Raw genomic sequence first — 11,991 nt, 5'->3', positions numbered from 1 at the left:
CATAAGCCCTTTCTAATTAGTTGAGGAAAAAAAGGGCAAGAGAACATGGGGTTTGCCGGACTTCCACGCCTACGCAGTCGCTCCCGTTAGTTTTTTTTACTACGCGCGCTCCTCCTTCCCGGTCCGTTTCTCATTCGCGCACTCCTCTGTAGGGTTTTGGAATCACAAAACTCTCAAGCATTTCCATCAACTGCAACTCAAAACCTTTGGAATTTCAATCTAAGGTACCTGCACATTTCCTTGTCAACTGATTTTCAATACTGATTTGTGTTTGTTTTCTGTTTGGTTGCCGAGAAAATAAATGAAAGCGGGAAAATATTGATCCTGGATTTCTGGTTGTTTAGGTCGATTAATGTGTTTAAGATGAATATCTGTACGGTGTTGTTGTGCCCTGTACTTGTTTGAAGAAATGTCTCTGTGAATGCTTTGAATAGGGAGCTCGAGATGCTGCCGAGATGGAGCAGAGCTGTTGCTCAGCTCTCGAGGCTGGGTACGCAGCAGAACCTGAATCTCAGAAACGAATTCTATGTTGTTTCGCGCCAAACCTATGCCAGGGCTGCTGCAGTTGCTCCCGATACGGCTTTTACTGTGGAAAAACCTCTACCTGCCGAGCCAGTGGTACGATTTGAAGCTACCCTTTTGGTTTTAGTAATCAAGCTTTCTGATTTAAGTAATTATTGGTTGTAATTTGAATCGGGTTTGCTGGTTTTCTTGTTAATGGGCATAGAGTATCCTGAAATTAAATCATTAAATGGCGTACCTGTTTTCTTGTGACCGTGTTTCTGCGGTTATGTGTGCATATATTTATTGTTTTGTTCATTGTTGAGACTTTGTGTAACAACGTTGGACAGGTAAATTTGGACAAATTGTTTTGGTCTAAGCCCTCCTCATTGGCTTTGGCCCCGGACTCCCCATTGAGAATTGATGAGCCACAATATGGGAGCTTTAAGCGTGCAATTCTTAGGATGTTGCTGTTTTATAGCAAACAAAGCAAGTCTATTCGAGGGGCTAATGTCGTGTATAAGCGAATTGTTTCACAAGTTGATAAGCCGGGCATCTATGAAGGTCATTTTTTCATCGCAATTTATTTTCTCCCAGTCGTTTATGATTACATGGGGTGGGGGAATTTTCACATGAGCATAAGGTTGAGGGGGGAATGGGCTGTATTTTGTGGAAACATTTCTATGTAGCCAAAAAAGGACGTATTGGGTTTTCTGCGTTTGTGCAGTAACACCTCCACATCATTTAATTTAAAAGAATCAACCATTTTATCTTATACATTTCTAAATTATTCTCACCTTCTGTAGGAGATGATAATTTTTCTATTTTTTTTGGCCCAGGAAACTGTCTATATGTGTTAAGAAATTTTACTTGAAATAACATCAGTTACATAGCTTTGTGTAGGAACTAAACTTTTCCCCTAAATATGCAGTATTCAATTTGGAGAAAACCTTTAAGACAACGTTCTCTCTACTTGTACTTCATATGTGGCTTTGCTTACGCCGGTTGAAAGAAGAGGGAAAGGATGGTGTTGAATTCGGGCAACACATATATGAGATTTACAATCATGATGTGGAACTTAGGGTGTCTAAGGCTGGGGTATGTTCCCTTATGTTAAACTTAAATATTCTGCTTTGAACTTAATACGACACTTTAGTTGGCTTTTATGAGGTTATTTCTAGATACCCTCAAATGTAGTTCATCTGTCTTTGAAAAGAACTCAATAAGCTGTTGATAATAACTTTTCTTTATGTATTATGGCTCAATGACCATAGGTTTGAATTATTGTGCTTTTGGCATAAGAAGTTATGAGAACATGCTTGCCATACCATATGTGTTTATCATTTTTAGGGTGTCCTACCATTAAGCCTGAGGTTGCTTACACTTTCTATGACTTGAAGAACTTCTTCTCAGTTATGAAATTGGTCCGTCGACACTTGATGCGCAGATAATGTTATTTGTTTATTTATCTCTTAGAATCTGCAGGTTCTTTTTCAAGCACATGAATACCAAAAATAGATGCTTTGTTTGGCCTGCTCAATTCTCAAATACATACATGTATAAATAGCTATATCTGAGACTGTTTAACATCTTTGACGTTACACACTTGTGCTTCTATGCACATTTTCCAAATACTTGGCTCAGTCAACATACTAGGAGGCTAATAATATTTGAGACTTCAGCATTAGGTTCATTGGTGCAGTATATTAGAGCATAGGATTTACCGTTAAGCATGCTGTTTGATTAATTTACCCTTGAAATCTTAGGTCAACTTACTACTGACTAGATGGATGAAGGACTTGGAGAAGATATTCTATGGAAATATTGTTGCTTATGATGCTGCCGTGCTTCCGGAGGCTAAACTTGATGATCTGCAAAATGTGATATGGAGGTAAATCTTTACCAAGCTCGGTCCATTGTTCACCCACCTTTAATAATATATACATCATCAGCCCTCCCTAGCCCCAACATAAAAATTGTCATACATTTAATCATGGGATACGTATTAACCTTCTGCACCGATGTTGCAGGAATGTCTTTTCTGACGATGGTTCATCACAACCAACTGGAGATGCATCACGAGCAGTCCAGGCATGTTCTCTTCCTTGACTGGCAAACTTTCAACGGCTTTTAGCATTAACTAATAACTCTCTTATATGATGCATAGAGTTAGAATGAAAGTTTGTGTACATGCAGGCTATGGCAAGATACATTCGCCGGGAACTTTCTTGCCTGTCCTTAACAGGTATCCCTTGTTTGTTCTTTGTGTTTCCTGTTCCGCATTCGGTTCTGTTGAGATTGCACAAGAACTCTCCATCTCTTCGCAAGATATAACGTTGTAATTTGGATGTGCAGACAAGGAAGCTATGTTTTCTGGTAATTTCATGTTTACTCCGCTGAAGGGCGAGAAACCGAAATCGGAGGCATCCAAGTGAGAACCCAGCTACTCACTTTCAAGTTCCCGTTGTTTGGAAGGAAACTTTACACCAATCATGGACTTGTAAAAGACGATCAAAATAAAATATTTGTGCAATTATCAAAATTAACTTTAATTTTGTTTTTATTGTTATTTTTATATTTTTTATTCTTGAAACCGTGATTCAATAAGATGGAGATTACAAGTTCGTTTGTAAGTGCTTTTAAAATGATTGAAAGAATTTGATGAAAATATTTTTGAAACCAATTCTTAGTAAAAACTCAAGTGAATCTTGAAAACCCTACTTCAAGTGCTTTTGGAATTCAAAAACATTCTCTAAATGCGTTTTCAATCGTTTTAAAAGCATTTTCAAGCAAGTTCTACAAAGGGAGAGGCTATGGCGTTTTTGCTCTAGTTTGTCAAACACGTGAGAAAACCAATTTTTCTGCTTTTCCAATTAGGATTATGTAGTGTTACTACACAATAGCGGTGATCTAGGTACACCAAAAAATTTCTTGTGATAAATAGCACAACTAAGCTACGAAATGTCAAGAAACACCTTTTGCATTTTATGTAATTAGTAGGGTAAAAGCGACATTACATTTTAGCCTTATTAAAACATTGACCTGAAGGTCTGTTTTTGGGTTTGGGCTTTTCCTTCATATATCACACAGACTTCGGAGCCTGATTATTAATGGGCTTAGAGGCCTAATTATTAATGGGCTTAGGGCCTGATTATTAATGGGCTTACTCTTATATTAAATGTCAAAATTTGCCCCCTGCTACCCATTGGCTGGGTCCCACATTTCCCAGAATATGTGAGCATCTTTCTTCCCTTCATATATTCTATATGCTTACGTGCTACGTCTCAGGGCTCTTCCGTCAACCTCTGTAAAAACCCCAACTTTCAAATCTTCTTGTTTCAGTTCAGTTCCTCTCTCTCTCCTCTTTCTCTCTCTATATTGACTTCACTCGCACGCCACACCCTCCAAGTTGTCCTCTTTAAACCTAAACCTCAGAGGTTACTATTCCATTAGGGGTTTCTCCTTCGCGCACTAAAGAAACACGTTTTCCTTTTCTTTCAGATTTCGTTTTCCTTTTCTTTCAGATTTCGCTTTCCCGACATTCCCTCCACCGATTTTCAGATATAACCACAAAATCTTCTTCAATCTTCTCCAATACCCAGAATTTGATTTCTTCAAATTCACCCAAATTCGCAGTCTTTCTCCTCCGACCACCATGAAGTGTTTGAAAATTTTTCTTCTTTTTTCCCTGCTTTCCGTCGCGTTTTCTCACGAGACCTTCGACTCCCACCTCCTGCCGCGGCCGTTGATCCTTGAATACCAAGAAATCACCGAGACCCAGTCCAAGGAATTGGAGGATGAGATCAGATTACACTGCGCCAGCTGGAGATTTTCTGTGGAAGCAAACAATGTCAATCCCTGGAAAACAATCCCGGAGGAGTGTGCGGAGTATGTCAAGGATTACTTGACGGGTCGGGCTTACGGGTTCGATCTCGAAAGGGTGTCTAAGGAGGCTGGGCTTTACGCCAAGAGTGTTGAGTTGAATGGTGATGGAAAGGATGTGTGGATTTTCGACATTGATGACACGTTGCTCTCTAATCTTCCCTATTATGCTGACCATGGTTACGGGTATGATTCTTCGACTTCCCTTGAGAAATTTAAATTTTGTTTGGATTATTGGATTGTGTAGCAAATTATTGAATTTTGATTGCTTGGAACTTAATAATAGTAGAATTTCAATGAAACGGACCCTTCTAGTTATCTAAGTGAATTAGTTGAATGAGAATTTTTGTCATGAAAATTTGTATCAAGAGTTGCAGACGGCGGTTTTATAGCCAAGTATTCGGAAGAAAATTGGAATGTAGGAACTTGTAACGCAGATAATATCTAGAAATCTATCAACTGGAAATGTTCATGTTGTTTGAAAAGTATAACCAGAATCCTGTTTTCTAAATTTCATTGAATTTTATCATCATTTGTTGGTTTGAGTTCTTTCGTTTTTTGATGACAATATATTTATGTGCTGATGTGGATATTGTGTGTAATTTTGTAGCTTGGAGGTTTTTGATAATGTGGAGTTTGATAAGTGGGTTGAGAAGGCCATGGCGCCTGCCGTAAAGTCCAGCTTGAAACTCTATGAAGAGGTCTTGAGTTTGGGTTTTAAGGTCTTCTTGCTCACGGGGCGCACTGAAGGGAAAAGGAAGGTTACCGTTGAGAATCTGAACAATGCAGGGTTTCGAGATTGGCATAAGCTTATTTTGAGGTGAGTACGAATGTCTTTTATGAATTGATATGGAACTGAATTGTTTTACTGCATTGCCTGACTAGTTTAAGTGTCCATATATCTATTGCATTTGACTGTCTTAGCATAAGTAATCGTTGTAAATTCGAAGAAAAGTTAGATTACCTGTCTAGTTGCTGTAACTTTCCTGCATAATTACTTGCTTAGAATTAGAAATAATTGAAATGGAAGAATGTTGTTTCAATCAGATGAAAATATGATTTGGTTTTTAGTTATGTCCTGCGCATATGCATATACATTAGTCACACATCGATATTAAGGACACACCTCCCCTACAGGCCTAATGTATTACCTAGATGAAACAATGGCTTTAATTATTTTGATTTTTGTTTGATAATTAGACCCAGTGGCTTTGTTAGGGGTGGTTGGTGCACTGTTTTGATGATTTCATCCTGCTTTCCGGTTAAATGTTTGGTTCCCTTTTCCTAAATCTGTAAAATATCATGGCATCATGTGCTTTTCATCTCAGTGTTGTTTGATGATCATGTCTGAATAAAATAAGGATGGAAGTAAAAATGTAAAGCTTTCAGTCGGGTATACAAGCTCATCATCCGCCAATTTTTTTTATGATCACCGTTATTCTCTCCTCTCTTCCCTTTGTTCTCGAAATCATTTGAACATAGAGCGTAAACTCGAGGCTTTCATTTTAAGACAATGCTCGTTATATATGCTACCATAAAGCTTTTGACTTTAGGTGATTGTGCTTTAGGTCCTTGTACCAGCTTAGTAATGATCATCTGAAATTCTGAATCCTATGTTTTTCATACTGTGCAGGTCCGCTGATGACCGCGAGAAACTGGCGACGATTTACAAGTCCGAGAAGAGGGGTGAGATGGAAAAGGAGGGATATAGAATACTTGGGAATTCCGGGGACCAGTGGAGTGATTTACTGGGTACCTCAGTCTCCCTCCGCTCGTTCAAGCTTCCGAATCCTATGTATTATATTCCATGATAGGGTAGGCATCATTCGTTTCAAAACTATCGAACCGATTTATGCAAATGAAGCTGTCGTATAATTGTTGTGCAGCTTGTACCGATTTAATTCATGATGCCACACACACACACATAAAACAGTGAGTTGTTCATATCAAACTGCATCATATATATTGGAATCCCATTTCAGAGAGAAAATTGTAATGGAGCTCTTTGGCTGCTTGGAATTGTACTGGACCACTTGTGTGAGTACTTTGTTGTATTATTAATTTATATGTTTGGGAGATAATTGGAGCGATGGTCCCTGAATTTTAGTCCGATTGGAGCTTCGTTCCTGAACTAAAGGTTTGTGAGTCTTGGTTCCTGAACTTGTTAAAATGTGGAGCAATGATCCTTTTTTGCTAACTCCGTTAGAACTTCTATCTATTTTTGGTCCCTTCAAAACCCTTTAATTTAGGTGGGTCTTGTGGAGTTAGTCAAAATGATCATTGCTTCATAGCATAATAAGTTTAGGAACCAATAGTCAAGAATTTTCAATTCAAGGACCAAAGCTTCAATTTGGCCAAAATTAAAGGATGATTACTCCAATTTTCTCGTATATTTTGGTGCCCCAAACCCTAACTTTTTGTGTGAGGGGAAAAATGTTGTGACCAATTGCTGTCCATTGAGTCAGTCAATGTCTGAGCATTGAAGGCCATACTGGCTGAGGGTTAGGGTCATATTTAGTGCCGTCTAAAATTGACTTTCAAATCAGATTAATTAGGTTGAGAATAATATTTTTCTCTTATACCTTGGACTTAAGTTTTTGGGGCCATCTTTGGGTGTATTATTAATAGAGAACTGTTTTTAACACTTCAAAAATTTTATTTTACACTCCTCACAAATGTATTTGTCTTTCTAATTATAAGAAGTTTAGAGTACCAAATGAAAGTTTTGGAATGATAATAACAATTCCCTATTAATATAGGGTAAGTTGATGTTGTGTTGGCAAAACAAATACTCATCTTGTCCCAACAAACTGGGGTGAGCTCGGAAAACCGAAAAAAAAGGTGATAGAAAACTGAACCACAACCGGAAAAAAAAAAAAAAAAAAAAAAAACCGATTGAAAAGAAAATCGAATCAGCTGAGATATAAATTAATATTTTTTATTTACTTATGCTCAATATTCATTTTTCAAGCTTAATTTCAAGTTAACCATTAGTCTAATTTTAATCCAAAGTCAGCGAAACTCAACGTTAGGCTCAAATATATTAAAGTCCTATCTCTAGATTATTATTTTTTTCCTTCATTTTCTCTTCAATTTATAGGTTAAAAGGAAAAATAATTTGAGAAAAAAAACCATACAGAACAAAAAAAAGCCGAACCAAAAGAAAATAAAAATTACAAAAACTAAACTGAGCAGAATAATAATTTTAGTTTGATTTTCAATTTTGACAAAAAAAATTAAATTGAATAAAACCGAACTCACTCCTGAGAGAATTTAAGCACATTATTAAATTAATTAAGATCCAGTAAATGGAGCACACGTGTCTGTAGTGACTACACTTCGTTTGACATGGCCCCAAAGCATCATGCCTCACGCGGTGGGGAGATCCGGTCCTACGCGTTTGATTTTGATAAAGAGAAGGTGGGCCCAAAAACACCACATTGATGACTGATGAGGGCCACCAAACAACTCATCAATCCCCGCCGTAAATTAACAAATTGCCTCCAACCGCCACTTATTAATTTGCAACTGTCTCCTCCAACCGCCACTTAACCTTCATAATTACAAATTAATTATGAAGAAACACTAATTTGTATTTAGTAATTGCAACTAGAAATTTAAAATTTTGTCAACAAGACAATTTTCTAATGATTGAGGATAAAATTCAAGCCCGTATTTCACACGTCACGTCTCGAGTTCAATTTCTGTCATTGGTGAATCACACGATGATGGTCAGCAAAAGGCTGAAACGCCTTTATAAGTCTTTCTCGTCCTCAAAATGATGAATTGCCTTCCAAAGCCACCAACCGATCTCCATTTTAAAATAAGAAAATTGGGGACATTTTTTCTTGTTGAATAATAATTCTGCCCATTATAAATGTTAAGCCACACACGTAAAGCAACTCACATAGAACATATTGTAGTTACTGTAGCGTCATAGTCCAATATTTAAAATAGATTGACCTTGTGGTACCAAAAATCATAGAATTTCCTTCCTAAAGGACAACCTAAGCAAACAAAGCTTTCTCTTTGCAAGAGTCGAAGGAGAGGGAAAATATCTATCGCTCTTAATTTGCAACAAAACTGTTTTTACGACTCAAACTTGTAATGATTACAAAAAAGCAATTTTTCCGTTGTTATTTCATTGTTTTGTTGTAAACGCAAAATAAATTCAAAAGCAAACTTTTGCTCAACCGAGCAAACGAAGTACATCTAATCTAGGTCATGCGTCAACATTGTTTTTCTTTTTTAACATATTGATTCATAATAATTGAACAAATTTGGATCTGAAAATGGTCTCCAATTTCTTACTCTGCCAATAGTTTGATAAACGACAATAACCTTGTAACTTATTGATTAAATATGAACAAAATGTAAAAAAAAATTGCTTCCAAAGTAAGGGAAATTAAGATGCGCGTATTTTGTAACGACTTTGCAGCTACAAATTTATGAAAGTCGTAGATGTCCCCTTGGTTTTTATAATAAAATGACAGGAACTCCACAGCATAGTTGATGTGACATCGCTCCTTCCTTGACCCCCTTCACTTCTTTAATGATCAAATCCAATTTTACAACGTGTGATGTAATAAAATCGAACGCAAAGGTTCAGATGCAGATATGGTTATTTTTTACCTTCTTTTAAGTATAATTATTTGCGGACTAGTTTGGGGTTACTGTGTTTTTTTTCTTTTAAATTATTTCTGTTGTAGTGTGGAAATAAATCGTTGTGAAAGAAAAATATAAGTGTTTGCTAAACTATAGTGCTTAAAGTGCGTTTAACCCAAAAAAAAAAAAGCATTGAGGGTAGGATTGTTAGTATGAAAGTTTCATTAATTGATATTGTTCACCTGTCTCTAATGAAAGAAAAACACTTCCGGTAAAAGCATGGCTTGAGCTGCTTCTCCCTTCTACTGTTTTAGATCCATGATTTAAAAAAAAAAAATTTATTTATCAAATACAATTAAGGCATCAACTTTTTAATATTATTTAAACGATACTAAACTAATTCTGCTTCAGAACACAAAATTTTAAATGTACACAGATATAACGCTTTTAAACACTTTAAGTGCGCGTCATTTGCTTTAAGAAAAGAAAGAAAAAATACCACTTTCTACGAAGGTAATCACTTTTTGTCTCCAACTTCCAAATCTCACTATTCCTTCCTTCCATTGGCATATCAGTCAGAAAAAAGAGATAAGGTCCATGCACAAATGACATGAGGAATATTGGTTTGGTGGCCAAAGTGATCTTTCACACACTCAAAGCACAAATACAACACTCAAAACAGATGCAACATCACATGCCTTAGATCCGTCTTCCAAGTTTTCTGCCATACAGCTCATCTTCTCATCTCTCCCCTTCTCCAACACCATCACCTCTCTCTCTCTCTCTCTCTCTCTCTCTCTCTAAATTCTCTAAATTCTGTTTTCCCAGTAAATAAAAAGATTATTTCCCCCCTCATAATTCCCGAAAGTCTTGGATTCCACACACTCTCAACTAAAAAGGCAATCCCATCTCAACTTCCTTGTCTTCTACTCCTACTTGCATTCAAGTCTTTCTCCATGAAAACTATCCACACCTGCAATATGTTCATGACTTTCTCAACTCACCACATCAAAGCCAGATCTCTCAGTTGGGGTTTCCTCCAATATTTCACATGAAGAAATTGCATTTTTTGACACAATGAACAGAACCCAGATACTAACTTTGATTGTTGCACTGACTTCATCGACAACTTTGGTGTTTTTCCTGCTTTTCATCTACTTTTGCTGCAAGAAAACTGGAAAAGGTGAGCAAAAAGATGTGGAAAAAACAGAGCAGAAGCAAGAGGAAGTTGTGGAGGCAGAGGAGGAGCTGGTGACTTTTCAGGATGGGGAGGACCTCACAGTCTGTGACATTCTCGATGCTCCGGGGGAAGTGATCGGAAAATCGAACTATGGCACGCTGTATAAGGCTTTGTTGCAGAGCAGCAACTCAGTAAAGTTGCTGAGGTTTATGAGGCCTGTTTGCACTGCAAAAGTTGAAGATTTTGGTGAAGTTGTTCGGCATTTGGGGTCCGTAAGGCATCATAATTTGGTGCCTCTTTTGGGATTTTATGCAGGGCCGAGAGGTGAGAAGCTTCTGATTCATCCGTTTTATTGGCGCGGCAATCTGGCTCAATTTGTGAGAGGTGATGATTCTAATTTCTCTTGCCTTGTTTGGTCTGTTTTTGCTTTTGTTCTGTTTGGTTGCCCAGAAAATGCCAAGAATGTGATGGGAAAGAAACTTGAATCCCTTTTTTTGTTTGGTTTTATTAGGAAACTAGAGTTTTTACTCAATTGGGTCTTTGTCATTGTATTTCAAAAAAATCAAATCAAAAAGTTTAGGCTTGAAAAATCTGTTCTGCACATTGATTTCCATGTTCTGCTTTTAACTATTCTGTTTTTGTCTGCATAAATTTGATCTCCTTTGTGCGTGTTCTACAACCATATTTGGATTCTTTCCTTCATAATTCATATATATTGCCTGTCGGAAAGAAACTTTCCTACATCGGGATGTCATTGTAGCGGGATTCCAAGCTGTAAATCGTTTAAACTTTCTCCATGTGACATTGCGTGATTTAGTTGGGATACCACTGCAGTGACATCTCCATATGTTCTTATCATTGCCAAATTTTGGAGATTTCCTCTTAGAAGTTGTCTTTGCCTGTATATTTTTAGTTCCCATTTAACTATAAACTGATAGACAAACCTTTGTTTTCAATGGCAGAAAGCAACCCTGACTCTCACAGATGGCCCATAATCTATAGGATCTCAATTGGTATAGCCAAAGGCTTGGATCACCTTCACACTGGCTTCGAAAAGCCAATAATTCACGGCAATCTCAAGTCGAAAAACATACTCTTGGACCGCCATTATCGCCCTTTCATCTCGGATTTCAGCTTGCATCTTCTGTTGAATCCAACTGCTGGCCAGGAAATGCTTGAAGTCTCAGCATCCGAAGGCTACAAAGCACCTGAGCTGATAAAAATGCGGGATGCGAATGAAGAGACTGATATATACAGTCTTGGGGTTGTACTGCTTGAATTGCTCACAGGGAAGGAACCAATTAATCAAAATCCAACTACACCCGACGAGGATTTTAGTTTGCCAAATTTCATGAGAAATGCAGTGCTTGGACATAAAATCCATGACTTATTCCATCCAGATTTGCTTCTCAATAGCGGCGTCGGCGTCGGCGACGGTGAAATCCCGGTCACTAGAGAACAGATTCTCAAATTCTTTCAGCTTGCTATGGCATGTTGTGCTCCTTCTCCAACGCTTAGACCAAACACCAAGAAAGTTCTGTGGAAGCTTGAAGATATCGGAAGAAACTGAACACTATGAGCATTGTTTGGGTAGGATAAGTAGCAACTACACCTAGGATGGCACTATTACGTTATTTCGAGCCAATAACGCACTGTCGTGTAAAACAATTGAACTCATGGAAGTGCTTGGTTGACGTTGACTTGAGTTATCGTCACATTAACATTTCGGGTGTAATTAAGTTTCCCCTGATTTCAAGATATCTGTATTTTGTAAAATTTGCGTGATTGATGGCCATGCCAACAACAATGACCATATTGACATA

General features: G+C 37.5%; 3 protein-coding genes across 4 annotated transcripts; all 3 read left to right on the top strand.

Annotated features, from left to right (window-relative positions):
• Positions 1-30: 30 nt before the first annotated feature.
• On the top strand, positions 31-3,064 carry LOC103961919 (ubiquinol-cytochrome-c reductase complex assembly factor 1-like). 2 transcript variants are annotated; one of them, XM_009374560.3, is made up of 8 exons: positions 31-224; positions 435-618; positions 852-1,065; positions 1,433-1,599; positions 2,268-2,392; positions 2,532-2,592; positions 2,698-2,746; positions 2,857-3,064. In XM_009374560.3, the coding sequence occupies exons 2-8, from the start codon at positions 445-447 to the stop codon at positions 2,934-2,936; spliced, it is 870 nt and encodes a 289-aa protein (XP_009372835.1). In that variant the 5' UTR covers positions 31-224; positions 435-444; the 3' UTR covers positions 2,937-3,064. The 2 variants fall into 2 exon arrangements, with proteins under 2 accessions (XP_009372835.1, XP_009372836.1); XM_009374561.3 differs by having other exon boundaries at positions 345-618.
• A 727-nt stretch (positions 3,065-3,791) lies between these two features.
• Positions 3,792-6,427, top strand: LOC103961920 (acid phosphatase 1). Its single transcript, XM_009374562.3, has 3 exons — positions 3,792-4,569; positions 4,994-5,203; positions 6,017-6,427. Exons 1-3 carry the CDS (start codon positions 4,157-4,159, stop codon positions 6,192-6,194), a joined length of 801 nt encoding a protein of 266 aa, XP_009372837.1. The 5' UTR covers positions 3,792-4,156; the 3' UTR covers positions 6,195-6,427.
• Positions 6,428-9,491: 3,064 nt separating this feature from the next.
• Positions 9,492-11,991, top strand: LOC103961921 (putative kinase-like protein TMKL1). The gene is made up of 2 exons (XM_009374564.3): positions 9,492-10,552; positions 11,131-11,991. Exons 1-2 carry the CDS (start codon positions 10,066-10,068, stop codon positions 11,736-11,738), a joined length of 1,095 nt encoding a protein of 364 aa, XP_009372839.1. The 5' UTR covers positions 9,492-10,065; the 3' UTR covers positions 11,739-11,991.

The sequence above is a fragment of a genome, unplaced genomic scaffold, assembly GCF_019419815.1.
Source record: "Pyrus x bretschneideri cultivar Hongxiangsu unplaced genomic scaffold, Pyrus_bretschneideri_v1 Contig4, whole genome shotgun sequence".
NCBI classification, from domain to species: Eukaryota; Viridiplantae; Streptophyta; class Magnoliopsida; order Rosales; family Rosaceae; genus Pyrus; species Pyrus x bretschneideri.
Note: the sequence above shows the minus strand (reverse complement) of the source record. Positions and strands in the feature narration are given on the sequence as shown.

Bases quoted from the DNA above. Each gene is read 5' to 3' on its own strand.
- LOC103961919 (XM_009374560.3), top strand. From the start codon at position 445: ATGCTGCCGAGATGGAGCAGAGCTGTTGCTCAGCTCTCGAGGCTGGGT. The intron at 1,066-1,432 runs GTCATTTTTTCA...CTAAATATGCAG, and splicing joins TAAGCCGGGCATCTATGAAG to TATTCAATTTGGAGAAAACC. The intron at 1,600-2,267 runs GTATGTTCCCTT...TTGAAATCTTAG, and splicing joins TTAGGGTGTCTAAGGCTGGG to GTCAACTTACTACTGACTAG.
- LOC103961920 (XM_009374562.3), top strand. From the start codon at position 4,157: ATGAAGTGTTTGAAAATTTTTCTTCTTTTTTCCCTGCTTTCCGTCGCG. The intron at 4,570-4,993 runs GTATGATTCTTC...GTAATTTTGTAG, and splicing joins TATGCTGACCATGGTTACGG to CTTGGAGGTTTTTGATAATG. The intron at 5,204-6,016 runs GTGAGTACGAAT...CATACTGTGCAG, and splicing joins TGGCATAAGCTTATTTTGAG to GTCCGCTGATGACCGCGAGA.
- LOC103961921 (XM_009374564.3), top strand. From the start codon at position 10,066: ATGAACAGAACCCAGATACTAACTTTGATTGTTGCACTGACTTCATCG. The intron at 10,553-11,130 runs GTGATGATTCTA...TTTCAATGGCAG, and splicing joins TCTGGCTCAATTTGTGAGAG to AAAGCAACCCTGACTCTCAC.